This window comes from Humulus lupulus, chromosome 7, assembly GCF_963169125.1.
Source record: "Humulus lupulus chromosome 7, drHumLupu1.1, whole genome shotgun sequence".
Lineage (NCBI taxonomy): Eukaryota > Viridiplantae > Streptophyta > Magnoliopsida > Rosales > Cannabaceae > Humulus > Humulus lupulus.
Window position 1 is genome coordinate 16,024,452 of NC_084799.1, and position 18,426 is coordinate 16,042,877.

General features: G+C 39.4%; 1 protein-coding gene across 1 annotated transcript in view; it reads left to right on the forward strand.

Annotated features, from left to right (window-relative positions):
• LOC133791422 (uncharacterized) overlaps positions 1-13,627 on the forward strand; it is a 67,031-nt gene extending 53,404 nt beyond the window's left edge. Inside the window, exon 2 of the mRNA XM_062229352.1 lies at positions 13,344-13,627. Within this exon, the coding sequence (XP_062085336.1) occupies positions 13,344-13,627 (284 nt within the window). The remainder of the gene's footprint in view (positions 1-13,343) is intronic.
• The last annotated feature ends 4,799 nt before the right edge of the window (positions 13,628-18,426 follow it).

Consider the following 18,426-nt stretch of genomic DNA (forward strand, 5'->3'; position numbering starts at 1 on the left):
ACTGGTGTGTGAGTTTCTGGACGTGTTTCTAGAAGATCTGGCAGGGTTGCCACCACACAGAGAGATTGAGTTCGTTATAGAACTGGCCCCAGGGACGGAGCCAGTGTCTAGAGCACCATACAGAATGGCCCCAGCTGAGTTGAAAGAGCTAAAGGTACAGCTGCAAGAGCTGTTGGATTTGGGTTTTATCAGACCTAGCTTTTCACCTTGGGGTGCGCCAGTTCTGTTTGTAAAGAAGAAAGATGGTTCTCTGAGGATGTGTATAGATTATAGAGAACTTAATAAGTTGACAATTAAGAACCGGTATCCTTTGCCAAGGATAGGCGATCTGTTTGATCAATTGCAGGGTAAGACGGTATTCTCTAAGATCGACCTTCGTTCTGGTTATCATCAGTTGAGGGTTAAGGAGGGAGACATACCAAAGACCGCTTTTCGTACTAGGTATGGGCATTATGAGTTTCTAGTTATGTCATTTGGGTTAACTAATGCCCCTGCCGCTTTTATGGATATGATGAACAGGGTGTTCAAAGATTATTTAGACCAGTTTGTGATTGTCTTTATCGATGATATTCTGGTATATTCTCAGACTGAGTCAGAGCATGAGCATCATTTGAGGTTGGTTCTGCAGAGGTTGAGAGAACACAAATTGTTTGCAAAGTTCAAGAAGTGTGAGTTCTGGTTGTCTCAGGTGTCCTTCCTTGGGCACATTGTCAGTAAGGAGGGGATTAAAGTGGATCCATCAAAGATTGAAGCAGTCAGAGATTGGCCAAGGCCAAAGAATGCTTCTGAGGTTAGAAGTTTCCTTGGATTGGCAGGGTATTACAGACGTTTTGTGGAGGGGTTCTCAAAGATTACTACTTCGTTGACTGAGCTGACACGCAAGGGTCAGAAGTTTGTATGGTCAGACAGGTGTGAGAACAGCTTCCAAGAGTTGAAACAGAGGTTGATTACAGCTCCAGTTCTGAGTCTTCCGACAGACCAGGAGAAGTTTGTGATATATTGCGATGCTTCTCATCAGGGTTTGGGCTGTGTTTTGATGAAATCAGAGAGAGTTATAGCTTATGCTTCTCGTCAGCTGAAGGAGTACGAGAAGAGGTATCCTACTCATGACTTAGAGTTGGCAGCGGTGGTTTTTGCTTTAAAGATATGGAGGCACTATCTCTATGGAGAGAAGTGTGAGATTTATACAGACCACAAGAGCCTGAAGTACTTCTTCACTCAAAAGGACTTGAACATGAGGCAAAGGCGTTGGCTGGAATTAGTGAAAGATTATGATTGTGAGATTCTGTATCACCCAGGGAAAGCCAACGTGGTAGCTGATGCTTTAAGCCGGAAGAGTCCGGGACAGATTCATGGTATTAGGCTGATAGCCAGAGAGTTATCTGATGATATGAACAGAGCTGGTATAGAGTTACTGGTGGGCCAGTTGGCCAATATTACGCTACAGTCTACGCTGCTAGAGAGAATTAAAGAGGGTCAGTTGAGTGATCCACAGCTGATCAAGATTAGAGAGGATGTCTTGGCTGGAGCATCCAGGGACTATACAGTGTCTGATTTGGAGTTGTTGAGGTACAAAGGACGGATATGTGTTCCGTTAGACACTGCATTGAGGCGGGATATTCTGGATGAATCTCATACTACACCTTACTCTTTGCATCCAAGCACCACGAAGATGTACCAGGATGTAAGATCATTGTACTGGTGGCCAGGGATGAAGAGAGATGTAGTAGAGTATGTGGCTAAGTGCTTGACTTGTCAACAGGTCAAGGCTGAGCATCAGAGGCCGGCAGGGTTATTGCAGCCTCTGGATATCCCAGAGTGGAAGTGGGAAGACATCACAATGGACTTTGTGGTGGGCTTGCCCAGGACTGTTGGTCAGCATGATTCCATTTGGGTGATAGTGGATCGCTATACCAAGTCAGCTCATTTTCTACCAGTGAGGACTACTTATACTGTTGACCAGTATGCAGATCTCTATGTGAGAGAGATCGTGCGTCTCCATGGAGCTCCTAGGTCGATCGTGTCAGATCGGGACCCTACATTCACTTCCAAGTTCTGGAAGAGTTTACAGACAGCCATGGGTACACGACTGAAGTTCAGTACAGCTTATCATCCTCAGATAGATGGGCAATCTGAGAGGATGATCCAGATATTGGAGGACATGCTGCGAGCATGTGTGCTGGACTTTGGTGGGTCGTGGAGTAAGTATCTGCCTTTGATAGAGTTCTCCTATAATAACAGTTATCAGTCTACCATTGGTGTTGCACCTTATGAGATGTTATATGGTAGGATGTGTAGATCTCCCATTCATTGGGATGAGACAGGTGAAAGGAGATACTTAGGTCCTGAGGCGGTCCAGAGGACCAATGAGGCTATTGACAAGATTAGAGCTCGGATGCTTACTTCTTAGAGTAGACAGAAGAGCTATGCAGATCCCAAACGCAGGAACGTGGAGTTCCAGGTAGGAGACTATGTTTTCCTTAGAGTCTCGCCATGGAAAGGGGTGAGAATGTTTGGGAAGAAAGGCAAGTTGAGTCCCAGGTTTGTAGGTCCATTTGAGATCCTGGAGAGGATTGGTCAAGTGGCTTACAGGCTAGCATTGCCTCCGGCGTTGTCGGCCGTGCATAATGTATTCCATGTATCCGCTCTTCGGAGGTATGTATCTGATGAGAGTCATGTTTTGAGTTATGAGGATCTGGAGCTTGAGCCAGATCTCTCCTTTGAGGAGCAGCCTGTTCAGATACTTGAGCAGAAGGATAAAGTCCTCAGGAATAAGACGATACCTTTGGTTAAGGTGTTGTGGAGGAACAGCAAGGTCGAGGAGGCGACCTGGGAGCTGGAGTCTGTTATGCGGAGTCAGTTTCCCGAGCTGTTCAGGTAAATTTCGAGGACGAAATTTCTGTAAGGAGGGGATAGTTGTAATGCCCCGGATTCCCTATTATGACTAATGGCTGGATTAGTAGGCCGGGAGGGCCATAACTGTTTAATTATGCCATTAAATGTGTTTATGCATGTTTATGAGAATTATATTATAATATGATGTTAAATGCATGCATGTGAGTCCACATTTGCTTACAGGGGTATTTTGGTAATTTGGCCCGTTGAGGGTATACTTGAATATTTGTTTGCGTGATAATGATATATTGTGAGACCACATTATAATGTGGATTGGTTCGAGTATTTCGACATGAGACAATCTTTAAACATGATTTATCGGTTTGGTCATAACAGGTTTGAGCTCGGGGCTCGGGGTGAGTCTCGGGGTGATATTTGTGGTTATAGCGTTACCGGGGATTTTAGGGTAACGGGATATGAACTATTGGTGTTTGAGGATATTGAGATTAGCGGGAATTGGGAAGCGTTAATTATAATTAACAGATTAAGCGGGAAGTACCAATTTTGCCCTTGGGGTGGCTTTAGAGGCTTAAGATGACCAAGGGGTATTTTGGTCTTTTTGGAAGGATATATATGACTTAAGTGGCTTAGAAAGCTGTGGAATAAACAGAGTAAAACAGGGGTTTGCTTCTTCTCTTCCCGTACCTTCTCCTAGCTTCATCTTCTCCATTGCCTTCTTTGAGAGTTTTGTGTTCTTGGTGGGATATCAAGCTAAGGAACTTCAAGGTTGAGTTAGTAGACTTGGTTCTGCTTGTGTGGGAGTTCAAAACAGGTTTTGAGGTAAGTTTTGATCACTGAACTTAAGCTATGCTCTGTTTTCGTTTTAGCTTTTCAGTCATGGGTTTTGATGTGGAAAGTGTGAATCAAAGGGGGTTTTAGTGTTAGTTTGATTGGGGTTTGATGTGAGTAAGCTAAGGGTGTTGTTTGGGGGTTCAATTATATGTTTGGAAGAGGTTTTAAGATGGTTTGAGGGACTGGTTTGAGAGGGAGAACGCAGGGTTAAAATTTGGTTCGTGTGTGGCCGACTAGCTGATCTGGGCTGGGCGCCGCGGTGCAGAAGGGGTGCGCCGCGGCCCTTGGCGTTTGGCGGGCAGGGAGCCTCTCTGTTTGGAGGCGCGCCGCGGCGCAGCAGAGGGGGGCCGCGGCCCTTAAGGACAATTTTTCTAAAATATAGTTTTTAGCTTGGGGATTCAAGCCATAGGCCTCGGGGTTGGACCTAGTACCCGGTTGGGTAGTATTTGATGTCTCGGGGGCTGGGATTTGGTTTGGGAACCCTCGGTTGTCATTTTTATTGATAAATTCTATAATTTGGTTATGACCAGGTGACCATCAAGGATTTTAAAGGTTGATCGTTCTCAGGGGTCGTTCACATAATATTCTCACTCGAACCAGAGGTAAGAAAACAGTGTATGAATGCAGTTGTACCCTGTACATGTATATGACATGCATGGTTGGATATTTGAGGCATGTTGGTTGATGTATGTGGACATGGATTGCATGTTAAATGCTAGTGAATGCTGATTACCTGCTTGAGACACTGACTAGTCAGGGACCGACTCTAAAGTCGATGATCACGCATTGAATGGACCTATGGCATTAATGTGGGACCGACCCTAAGGTCGTAGAACTTATAAGCGCTTGCCTGGTCTACGACCAGATGATTATAGCCAAGGTGTATGTCCCCGGTGACTGTTTGTCACAAGGCTAAGGGACGTTGTCCATAGTTTCGACTCTAGAGTCGTGAGGAAGGTTATGTTGGTGACCAATCACCATGCACCTGTCCTGATCAAGATTATGAAAGAAATCACCTATCAGTTAAGCCCTGGTGACCCTATCGTCGCATGGCTAGAGGGAGCGATGCTCATTACTGTGACTTTTCGCTATTGTCACCTATTTGTTGGACTGATAGTCCTGAATGGTTATTATGATCGTTGTTGATATAATATCATGTTTTATTATGTTTTCTTGCTGGGCCTTAGCTCATGGGTGCTGTGTGGTGCAGGTAAAGGAAAGGAAAAGCTTGGCCAGCCTTGAGTGGAGAGCTTGGGCGATGTAATGTACATACGGGGCCGCTTGACTGCCACGGTTTCCCAAGAAGTGTGCGAGTGAGGACAAAGCACGCTGGAAAGACTTGTGTTGGTTTGTAGGGCCAGTCGTCATTCCAGAAAGCAGCCATAGTGATGTGGGGCGTCACAATGATGGTTTTTCAATGCAAAATCAATGGTGTTTCGATACAAAATCGATGGTGTTTCGATGCTGTTATGCAGTTATGAAAACTTTATTTTTGGCCAAAACGATGCTTTTTCGATGCAAAATCGATGGTATTTCGATGATGCTGCGATGCAATCATGAAAACTTGATTTTTGGCGAAAACGATGTTTCAATGCAATTATGAAAACTTTATTTTTGGCCAAAACGATACTTTTTCGATGCAAAATCGATAATGTTTCAATACTTTTGTTTAACGCTCAAACGTGACTTCCACTTAGCGGTGATTGTAATATAGATCGGACAGTCGATTCCACAATGAGGCAAATGAATAAAGTTAATCAATAAATAAATTTTAGAGATAAATAATATGAAGAAAATAAAACAAGTGATTTTTTTTTTTTTAGATTTAAAGATTAGAAATAAGGATAGAATAAAGTGTGATGTAAGAATAGGTAACAAGTAGGAAGAATCAAGAGTTAATAATATGCATACTTATTTATTTGGATCTTTGATTAAAAAAAATTACACAAATGAATAGTTCACATTCAACTATTCATTTGGAAGATTTAACATTGAAGCACAAATATATTTCACAAAAATGCATTCAAGTGATTAATATTCTTTACCATGGAAGGATGAGATAAATCTTATGAGAAATCTAAAAATTACATTATACCATTGGCAATAATGAAATAAAATATTTGACATAAAACCTAACATAAATATTACTTTTACTATTTATAAAATACATAGAAAGAGCATGACTAATTCTATATAGATTTTAGCAAAAGTAAATATATATGAATGAGATGAAGAAAATGATAAAGATATTATCTATATTATTTTAACTAATTTGACAATACATAGAATGTGCTTGACAAAATCTATATACTAATAGTAAACATAAATATAGATAACAAGATGAAGAAATAGAGATGAAAGAAAATAAATCACTCAAATATATAAACTTTAAGCACAAGGTGAATAAAAAATATCAAACAAAGTCATAGTGCATATAGGATCATCCTAACCTTCCTAAGAATGTTAGCCTATTATGCTAGACATTCTCATAAAATTCTAGAGAGAAAATATGAGAAATGAGACTAAAATTTAGTAGAGTTTTGCTACCTAAAAATTACATGGTAAATATGAAAGAAGAGTCCCTATTTATAGAGGAAGAAAATGACTAAAAAGAAATTAAACAACAATTTGAGGTTTGCAAAATAAATCTGAAATATTAATAATAAAATATGATTTTGAAAAATCAAATCTTATTATAAATATTAACCTAGTTATTTTGGTGTATGGTCAATGTACCCTTTTTCTAAATCACAAAAAAAAAAGTGAGCTTTAAAGCTCAAAATGTGAAGTTCAAGGCCCAAAGTGCTTAAAATATTGGGCTAGAAGCATTGTGGCAGCTGGGGAGAATTTGGGCCGGAGTTGGTCGGGAGAGGGAGCTGCTACACGCAACCTGAGGCACGCACACAGCTGCTGCAGGCGGCTGCTGACAGATGGCAGGTGGCGCTGTCAGATGGCAGGCATAGCAGGCAGGCAATGTCAGACGTCAAGCGTGGCTCGGCTTGGCGGCGCGTGGCTCGGCTCGGCGTCAGGTGTGGGCTTGGGAGGAGACGGGCCTGGGTTGGGGCTCCACGGGCTTGGGCTATTTGGGCCAAATTGTGGGCTTCTTTACTTCAAAAATGCCATTTCTATTATATTTTTTTTCAGATTTAATTGTTTTCTTTTTTTTTTCTTCATTTCAAAGTGCCAAAATACAACTTTAATTCCTACAAAATAACAATAAATTAAATCATAATCAAATATTTTCATTTATAAAATAAATCATATTAATTCCATGAAAATATAATTTATTTTGACTATTAAAATCAATAAATGTGTATTTTTCACCAGTAATCAGCTTTGAAAACTTTTTTTGGCCAAAACGATGCTTTTTCAATGTAAAATCGATGGTGTTTCGATGCAATCATGAAAACTTGATTTTTGGCGAAAACGATGTTTTTTCGATAGTGTTTCGATGCAAAATCGACGACGTTTCAATGCTCTAGCGATAAAATCATGAAAACTTGTTTTTTGGCCAAAACGATGATTTTTCAATGCAAAATCGATGATGTTTTGATGCTATTGCAATGCAATCATGAAAACTTGATTTTTTTGCCAAAACGATGCTTTTTCGATGCAATTTCGATGCTCTGTACTAAAATTTGACGAAAACTTTGGAGGATCATATTTTTTCACTCAAATGTCTGTTTCATATGATTTTTTTTTTTTAATTTTGGTATTTTTTCGATATCTACAATATTATAATGAGAGAGAGAGAGAGAGAGTGAGAGAATGAGAGATGTTAGAGAGCGAGAGTTCAGATTAAGATAGATATGAGTGTTTAAATATTATGGGTATTTTTGTCTAAAAATTTAAAATTATCATATATTTGGGATAGTAACTGTAACGCCTTGGATAGCCAAGACCGTTACACTATGTACTTATAAAGGTGCAGGACTTGCTAATCATGTCATTATTTTGAAAACGTGTCACTAAACATGTAAGAGCTAGGGTTAAAAAGGTTTTGGTCTCAAAAGACTCATTTTATATATATTAAACTGTAGTAAACATGGGATCCCATACGAAAACAAAGTTAGAATGAGTTTACAGACTCCCAAAAGTACATGAGTATCCACTAGCCATACTAAGGCAAAACAGACAGTCTTCAAGTTCCACGCCTTTGCCTAGACCTCAACCGTGGCGGCCGAGCACCTGGCTATGTACATTCTGCTCGCTGAGCTCTCCAATCAGGGCTGATCTAACTTGCCCTTGCCTTTACTTGCACCACGTAGCACCCGTGAGCCAAGACCCAGCAAGAAAACATCATAAACAACTCAAACAACAATAACAAATAATTAATTCAATACGCATGTATTCCCATCAAATAATCCTCAACAAATACTCAACATATGCAATCCAGTTCAAGATACATTCTATCACATATAATATTCATGTCACATAACATTCAGGGCTGACGACTTAGGTCGCACCCTCTGTTTAACCCACTGACTCCGGCCCGCTTAAACCGAGCTCAGTGCATAATAAGCTGTCCTCGGCTACCAGTGGCCGAGCCGCGCCCTGTGCGCTAGTGTAACCCTTGGCACCCTTAGGCCGTTGGTTCACTAAATGGCTTGCATGGAATAATACCATCTTTTCAAGCATTTACAATAGGGAGCCCTTAGTCCCGTCACATATATTCAACCAGGTGCAGTTTTCTTACCTTAAGTCTGTACAGTTATCGATTACAAGCAACGCCCCTCAAGCACGATCCGTTCCCGAGCCTAAGCCTTTATCACCTAGTCACAACCAAAGTATAAGGTTCCATTAATACTCGGATATAGGTTTCTGGTTATAAAACTAACTCCCGGGAATCCGAATTCCACCAAGCACGGTGGTGAAACCAATCCCGAGCACACTAGACCACCTTCCCGTGCCTAAAACCCTCAAAAACTCATGTGTGCAACCAAGGGCTGCGGCCCTCCAAGCTTATCCGTGGCCCTTCCCCAAAACAGAACCAACGCCACCCCTGAAGGAGGACACGCGCCGCGGCCCTTGCTTTGGGCGCCGCGACGCTTGCCTTTGGCCGAGCCTCCTTAGCTCCTTTGCATGCTAGGGTTGCAGCGCTCTAGAACAGAGCCGCGACCCTCCCCTTCGAACCCAGAATTTACACCATTTTCAAAGCTCAAAACCTCAGGCACAACCACTCTTAAGCTCCCTACCCAACAAATCCAACACCCAACAAATCCAACACCTTTAACATGACTTAAACAACTTAATTCCACATAAAACTCAACCCAACACACACTAATCCTCTCCTTTCAATTTCTGAAACTCAAGAGGTATAAACACTCAAACCAGCCATTCAAACCCAATTTAAAACCTCTAAACCAAGAGTTGAAACTTACCTTTTCTATTGAATCACTCCACCAAGCCAAATCCAAGCTAAGTCCCTAAGTTTCCTTCTTAATTCTGCCTTAAGACATCAAAACCATATTTGCTTCAACACTTAACCAAAACCCAGTTAGAACTCAGAATTCAACCACAGAAAAGAAGATTAGATGCTTACCTTAATCCCTGTTTTAGTTCTTGATTTACTCTTGAGCTAAACCTCCAAATCCTCACCACAAATCTCAGAAATTTCCAGCTTGTTCCCCTTAAGTTTTCTGTATTTTCTTTCCCTTTGTTTTCCCTTGAGCGTGAAAGAGAGCTGAGGTAAAAGCTTTTAGTCGGTTTGTGTTTTCTTCTAAAAGCTTCCTTATGTCTAACTTACCCGTTAAGTTAATCCCGAGGCTCGGGGTGCCGGAACCGTCCCCGATGCCAAAATGGTAAAATCCCCCAATATTCCCGCCTAGACATCCTAACCTCAAATATATCTCCATATATTTATTTTCATAACCCGATAGTCCAAATCGCTACCCACTATCTAAAAATACCCCCGATTTATCCAAAGTCATAACCTGAGTCCCGTTGTGACTTTTCCCGTTATCTGACCCTAGAATCGTCTTGAGTCATGCTCTGCGAACCTGTCCACATAATAATGTGGTTCTCACATATATTACATATTTATTTCATATCATATTACCACATAATACCATCAATTATCATATAAACATTACGAAACATATAATTAGTCATTTAAATCACAATTATTCCTTTAATGCCCTCCTGGCACACTAATCAAGGTCCTTAGGCCTTATTAGCGATTTTGGGTCATTACAGTAACTTATATTGGCATATTAAAATTTTTTACTAAATTATCATGCATATAACATGAAATTTCTCATTATTCTAAATTACAATTAGGTTAGCGCGTACGCGTGTCAAATTAATTAGTTCTATTGGAATTACTTTTTCTTTTTCCCTCTTATAATTACTTATTTTTTATCTAAATAAATTAATTATTCATAAAATTTTCATTTTCTAAAATTTCTTTTAACATATCCTTAAATCTTCATTAATTATAATATTATTTATAATATCTTTTAAGGTGGTTTATTAGGGCATTTAAACATTTTTACTAACTAAAACTCCTATCTAATTTAATTTCAAACTAAAACAATCAAAATAAAAAAACATAAGTTATTTATTCTACAGTGTTTCAATTTTTAAAAATTAATAGCCTAATTTTATGAGTATTATATACTAAGAATATGTCACCTACCTGTGGTGTTGGGTAGTGAAAATCTCATGCTTTTGAAAACAAAGTAGGGCACAATTGTTCTGCTGGTTTCGGGTACATGATCTATGATTGGAACAACATGTGTATGGCTGCAAAATCAGGCTGGTTGCTACTTATAAAAGAATGTTGTGAAGCATATTATCTATACAATACGATCACTCAAGAGACTATTTCTCTTCCCCAAAAGAAAGGAGGACTTGGCATCAAAGAGGGGATCTGTAGCGTCCCAAAATCTCTAATAGAATTAAGTGTATGGATTAGCGTGCCAAAAGGACATGTGGGGTAATTATGTGATGATTAATTGTATTATGTGATTTATATGCTTATGTAATTGAGTAGGCACGAATATGTGTACTAAATGTGTTTAAAGACCCACTTTTGTTAAAAAAAAAGTAGGCATTTTCGTAATTTTGACCTGTTGTGAGTAAAATTATAATTTTATATGCTATGTGATTGATACCACATTATTATGTAGATATATTTGCGATATTCGACATGAGTGGATCCTTTTGAGCAATTTTGCGGAAAAGTCACAACGGAGATTAATACCCAGCTCGGGGTGAGCCAAGGAGTATTTTTGTAATTTTACCTATTTTGGGATAAAGTGACAAATGAAATTAATTGGTGAAATAATTGTATTTGATATAATTTTACATATAGCATATTATACAAGTTTGAATAGTACAATTTTACTTGCACAACATATTGCCCTCCAGATGTTCCTGTGATGGTGGAGCTCTGACTTGAAGCCAACAAAGGCATAGCAAATTTTTTTGAGCTTCAACTGCCTAAAAGATTATGTACATATAGGAAGGGTTGCTCAGTGTTCAGGTTATAACATATTTTAATCAACCCAATGTAAAAAGCAGGCTGCAAAAATCCAACTCTAACCCGTCCAATTAAGAAAAAAAAAGTTTAACCCGTCCAATGTTTTAGGGGGTTTGGTCGGGTTAACTCGACCAAACCTATTTAAAGTTTTTTTTTTCAAATGTTCAAATAATTAGATTCAACAAACTAAAAGTATAGTATACATATTCCAAATTTAGACATATTATTCTAAAATTGAAACTTTAAAACATTATTCTTAATTCATTGTTAAAAAATTAAAAATAATATTTAATGTTACATATAATATATGTAATAATATAGGTAATACATGTATGTATAAATGAAGAAAAAAACTCTTAATCGGTTTATTCGGGTTATTTTGGGTGGGTCGATATAATTCTTAAACTGCCCAATATAATAATTGGACGATTTGAATTTTTGTCGAGTTATTTGGGTTGCATTTTTTGTCGGTATTTTCAGTTTGGTTTGGGCGGTTTATTCAAGTTGGGGGATTTACAAAAACGTTTGCACAACCCTACATATAGGTGTTCGTAATCATCATGACCAATATCAAAAAATAAGTGATCCAGGGAAAATTAAAAGAGTAGCTTTTCAACATAAATAAAGACTACAAAGTAATATAAATCATCTCTGTAATCACGCACCTTGGTAAAAATGAAGCCTTATTTAAGTTTGAGTTTTCACAGCTCTTCTAATCTTCAGGATTCAAATTTAAAAATTTGCAGATTGTTCCACTCACAAAATTAACATATACATTAATAAGGAAGGCCACCATGAGAGCCAAGCTGTTTGTCATCATATAAAAATTGCATGCCTCTTTCTTTGCAATTTTAAAAATCAAACACAAGAATCAATTATAAAAATACCAAGCACAAACTTTGAGTAGTAACATTCAATATCAAAGTCATAAAAAATCAAATCAATATATTTAATTTGTCCAATGACCTTGTTTGATTATATGGGTTTAGTAATTTGATATTAGGAGCTATGAAATTGAAAACAATTTAAACATACCAAGAACTGCAATTTAAGATTAAAAAAATTAAGGGATGTTTTAGATATTACATGTAGAAATGGTAGAAGCCATAACCACCTCCACCGTATATTAGTTTGAAAATAACAATTCAAATGGAAATGGTAGAAGTCATGGAGAACCCAGATTTGCCTAATTGCAACATCGAGTAGAAAGAGCTTAGAAGATAAAAAGAGTTTGAATTTTGATTGGGTTTGAGGATTGAGAGCTTCACAAAAAAGAGCTTTAAAGAGAGGGAAAGGTGGTGAGGAGTAGGTGAAGTAGGAGAGGAGTAGAATGTGAAAGGCAGAGCTTAAAAAGAGTGGAAGGCGGTGAAAAGTGACGTAGGAGGTTTGGATTTGGATGCGTGTCAATTTTTTGGAGTGAAGTGGTGAAGCATGAGGGTAGAAGTTGTTAGAATATCTGTATCATAAATATATAATCGTTAGAATTTATGTATAATCATTGACTTAGCCATGTAAATCTCTTTATTTTAGCAATTCCTCAATTATAGCTAACTGATTGATAACATAAGTAATCCCATTATTGTAGCTTGAGATTACGAAGGCAATTCTTGTATATTATCTGAAGAGTGGAATGAAGATGATCACAATTTCCCATTCTTTCATGGTATCAGTTGCTTAGGAATTATCTTCTTCTGCCACCGTAGCCACTGGTCACTTTCTCTACTTCATTTCTTCCCTTCAATAGAAGATTCCAAAATTCACCCTGCTACCACCGTCACCAACATCAAAACATCCACCCCTATTGTACTTTACATGGACAACGACCAATATATCAATTGGTCTACACTGTTCAAGCTTCATTGTCGTGCTAATATAGTGTACGAACACATTGTCCCACCATAGGAAACTACAACACCGACAAACTCCTCCTCCACTGATGCGGAAAAAGCAGCCGAAAAGGCTCTTTGGGATAGGCTCGATGCTACAGTCCTTCAATGGATTTATAGTACAATATCTTATGATCTCCTAAACTCCATTATTGATCTGGATGATAAAGTCAAAGATGCTTGGAATCGCTTGGCTGACATATTCTAAGATAATCAAAATTCTTGTGCCGTCTTTCTCGACATCGAATTCACTAATACTCATCTTAGTGGCTTCCCTAATGTCTCAGCCTACTGTAATCGATTGAAGGTTTTGGCGGATCAATTAGCAAACGTTGGTGCAAAAATCTCTTATCAAAGATTGATGTTGAAACTTATTGGTGGTCTCACCGAAGCCTACAACGGTTTTGTCACTGTTATTCAACAACGTGACCCTCTTCCTTCCTTTGCCAAGGCACGTTCCATGCTTTGTTTGGAGGCGAAAAGCATGCAGCAACGTACCCAACGTGAAACAGGTTCGACCTCTTCTTTGCTTGTTCATTCTTCCACTGATAATTATGCATCTGAACAGTAGGATAATAATAACAACAATTCAAGCAATAATAATCGAAGAAAATGAACCAATACCCGTGGACGAGGTCGAGGAGGGAATAACAACCATTCCCATGGCGGCAATCGCAGAGGCGGCAACCAGCAGTCGCAACAAGGGCAACCACAACAAGGAAAATGTAATGCCCCGGATTCCCTATTATGGTTAATGGCTGGATTAGTAGGCCGGGAGGGCCATAACTGCCTAATTATGTCATTAAATGTGTTTATGCATGTTTATGAGAATTATATTATAATATGATGTTAGATGCATGCATGTGAGTCCACATTTGTTTACAGGGGTGTTTTGGTAATTTGGCCTGTTAAGGGTATAATTGAATATTTGTTTGCGTGTTAATGATATGTATTGTGAGACCACATTATAATGTGGATTGGTTCGAGTATTTCGACATGAGACGATCTTTAAACATGATTTATCAGTTTGGTCATAACAGGTTTGAGCTCGGGGTGAGTCTCGGGGTGAGTCTCGGGGTGATATTAATGATTATAGCGTTACCGGGGATTTTAGGGTAACGGGATATGAATTATTGGAGTTTGAGATTATTGAGTTTAGCGGGAATTAGGAAGCATTAATTATGATTAACGGGATAAGTGGAAAGTACCAATTTTACCCTTGAAATGGTTTTAGAGGTTTTAGGTGGCTTAAGGGTATTTTGGTCAGTTGAAGGGATTTATATTACCCTTTAGTTGGCTGTAGAAGGTTGTAGACTAAAACAGAACAAAAGCAGGGGTTGTCATCTTCCTTCCCGTACATCACCTTTCTCCTTTTCCTTCATTGGAGTTTTGAGTTCTAAGTGGGGATTCAACTAGGGAATTCAAAGGGCTGAAGTTGTGGACCTGGTCTAGCTATAAAGGAAGGTTCAAAATAGGTTTCAAGGTGAGTTTTAGTCACTTGTTTCAGGTTATGCTCTGTTTTTATCTTTAAATTCTCAGCCTTTGATTCTTGATGGAAGTATGGATTTAAAGGGGTTTTGATTGATGGTTAGATTGGGTTTTGATGATGGGAGGTTATGGGTGATGTATGGAGGTTTAAATGAGTGTTTGGAGGAGGTTTTGAGTTGGTTTGTAGGGCTGGTTTGAGAGGAAAACACAGGGGAGAGTTGGCTGGTGTGTGCTGCCATTTTGGGAATTCTGGGTATTGAGCCGCGGCATGGCTATGGTGCGCCGCTGCTCAAGGCGTCAGTCAGGGGGAGCCCTCTCTGTTTGAGGGGCGCGCCGCGGCCCTTAAGGCCATTTTGACCAAAATGATGTTTTTAGCTTGGGGATTCAAACCTTAGGCCTCGGGGTTGAACCTAGTACCCGGTTGGGTAGTATTTGATGTCTCGGAGGCTGGGATTTGGTTTGGGAACCCTCTGTTATCATTTTTATTGATGAATCCTATATTTTGGTTATGACCAGGTGACCGTCAAGGAATTTAAAGGTTGATCGTTCTCAGGGGTCGTTCATATAATAATTCCCACTCAAACCAGAGGTAAGAAAACAGTGTATGAATACAATTGCACCCTGTATAGATATATGACATGCATGGTTTGATATTGAGGCATGTTGGTTGTTATATGTGGACGTGGATTGCATATTAAATGCTAGTGAACGCTGATTACCTGTTTATGGCACTGACTAGTCAGGGACCGACTCTAAAGTCGATGATCACGCATTGAATAGCTCCATGGCATTAATGCGGGACCGACCCTAAGGTTGAAGAACTTATAAGCGCTTGCCTGGTCTACGACCAGATGTCTATAGCCAAGGTATATGACCCCGGTGACCGTTTGTCACATGGCTAGGGGATGTTGTCCATAGCTTCGACTCTAGAGTCAAGAGGAAGGTTATGTTGGTGACCAATCACCATGCACCTGTCCTGATCAAACTTATGAAAGAACTACTCGTCAGTTGAGCCCTGGTGACCCTAACGTCACATGGCTAGAGGAGGCTGAGCTCATTATTGTGACTTTTGGCTATTGTCACCTATTTGTTTGGACTGATAGTCCTGAATGGTTTTTATGATCGTTGTTGATATTATATCATGCTCTATTGTGTTTTCTTGCTGGGCCTTGGCTCATGGGTGCTTTGTGGTGCAGGTAAAGGGAAAGAGAAGCTCACCCAATCCCTGAGTGGAGATCTTGGGCGATGTTGTGTACATACAGGGCCGCTTGACCGCCACGGTCAAGGAGTTCTCAGAGGGACTAGGGGTTTACCCTATTTTTGCCGCTTAGGCCGGCGGGGACTGTAAATTTGAAACAGTAACGACTCCTTCGTATTACAAACTACTTGTAAACATTTTGAAAGGCTCATGAGCAGTTTATTTACTTAATGAAATGTATCCTTTCCTTTTTACTGGTTTTCACCTTAGCCTAAAAATAGCACTTAGATCACGTTTTTAACCAAAGGACTCGGGTAGCGAGTCAAATTTCCGGTTCATTGTTCACCGTAACTGTTATGGGGTAACCAGGGCGTTACAGAAAACCTCCATGGATCTACTTGTCATGGGGTGCGTGGTTCCCACAACAGCCATGGGCAACTCCACCTTGTCCGTATCTCGCTACTCCATGGCAACGTCCACTTGCAGCAAGGCAGCCTGGTGTTCTCGGCTCCCGTCCCTCACAATCATTCTACACTGTCACAACACCTCCTAGTGTGGCTCCAACATACGTTGAGGCAGCTGATAATTGATACATGGATACCGGAGCAACCTCCCACATGACGGCAAATCATGGTACACTCTCACCTCATTTTAATTTGAGCAAAAGTAATGCCATCATTCTTAGTAATGGTAGCACAATTTCAATTCGTGGTTATGGTAATACCTCACTAACCAAAAGTACCCCTCCATTACATCTCAAAAATGTGTTGCATGCTCCTAAACTCATCAAAAACCTTATTTCAGTTCACAAATTCACTATTGATAATATGGTTTCTGTTGAATTTGATCCATTTGGGTTCTCTGTGAAGGATTTACGGACGGGGAGTCCTCTCGTGAGGTGTGAAAGCTCAGGAAATCTCTACCCATTCACCACAAATATGGCCATTCCATCAACTATTTTTCCTTCAACTTTTTCTGTTATTTCTCCTAATGTGTGGCATTCCCGTTTAGATCATCCAGGAAATGTAGTTTTTAATTATCTTCAGAGTAACAATTTAATTGCATGCAATAATACCCAAAATTCTTTTTGTACTTCTTGACCACTTGGAAAATATGTTAAGTTGTCATTTTATGATTCTATTTCTTTTACTACTATGCCTTTTGATATTGTTCACTGTGATTTATGGACCTCCTCAATTGTTAGCTTTTCTAGGCATAGATATTATGTTCTTTTTCTTGATAACTACACTGATTTTCTTTGGACATTTCCACTTGCTAACAATTCACAAGTATTTTCTCTCTTTATTAAATTTAAAGCATTGATTAAAACACAATTCGAAAGGGACATCAAAAAATTTCAATGTGATAATGGTCGGGGAATTTGATAGTGGTCTATTTCATCAATTTTGTGACATTAATGGCTTACATTTCCGTTTTTCTTATCCCCACACTTCTCCTCAAAACGGAAAATCTGAACGAAAAATAAAATCCATTAATAATATTTTTCGAACATTACTAGCTCGCTCTTTGATGCCACCATCATGTTGGCATCATGCTCTTGAAATGGCAACATACCTCCTCAATATTCTTCCCACAAAAGTTTTAGGATACATATCTCCAACACAAATTCTCTACCAGAAAAATCCTTCATTTTCTCATCTTAGGATTTTTTGTTGCTTATGTTATCCTTTATTCTTTTCTACTGCAATTCACAAACTTCAAGCACGCTCCATACCGTGTGTTTTCTTGGGGTATCCATCCAATTATCAGGGCTACAAATGCTATGATCTCTCAAGTCAAAAAATCATAATTTCATGACATGTAGAAACACAATTTCCTTTTTCTAAGTTATTTTCACCAAATTCTACAAGTTATGATTTTTTAGATGACGGCTTGTCACCTTGGCTCATTCATCATATGCATCACCAAGCCTCTCCACAAACCCAACAATCCACGACCCACTCCCCAGGTCCAAACCCATAACCCATCTCCCTTCAGCGTGATCCACAACCTTACTCCAGCCCACCTGACCAGTCTCTGCCCACTTCTCTCTCACCTGTCGAACCTTCTTCACCACCCACAACTCCACCATCATCCCAGCCTAGCTCACAAATTTCCAATCCACCTACTCCTCAACTCACATGGTCGAATGCTCCAACGTCAGCCCAAAGAATGACTACATGGAGCCAACATGGAATTTTTAAGCCAAACCTTAAACACCAAGCCTTAAGTGCCACCACTACTTCGGCTATATCACCTTTACCTCGTAACCATGTGAGTGCACTTAATGACCCGAATTGGAAAAATGCTATGTTGGATGAATATAATTCTCTAATTAAAAATAAGACATGAGGGTTAGTACATTGTCTTTCTAATGTTAATATTATTCATTCCATGTGGATTTTCCGACATAAAAAGAAATATGATGGTTCTTTTGAGCGACGCAAAGCTCGTCTTGTAGGTGATGGCAGGTCTCAACAAGTTGAAATAGACTGTGATGACACTTTTAGCCCAGTAGTAAAACAACTACTATTCGGACTGTACTCAACATTGTCTTGTCTAAGTCTTGGCAAATTCATCAGTTGGATGTCAAAAATGCCTTTCTCCATGACAATCTTAATGAAACAGTTTATATGCATCAACCTTTGGGGTTCAAAGATCCCACACATCTAGATTATGGTTGT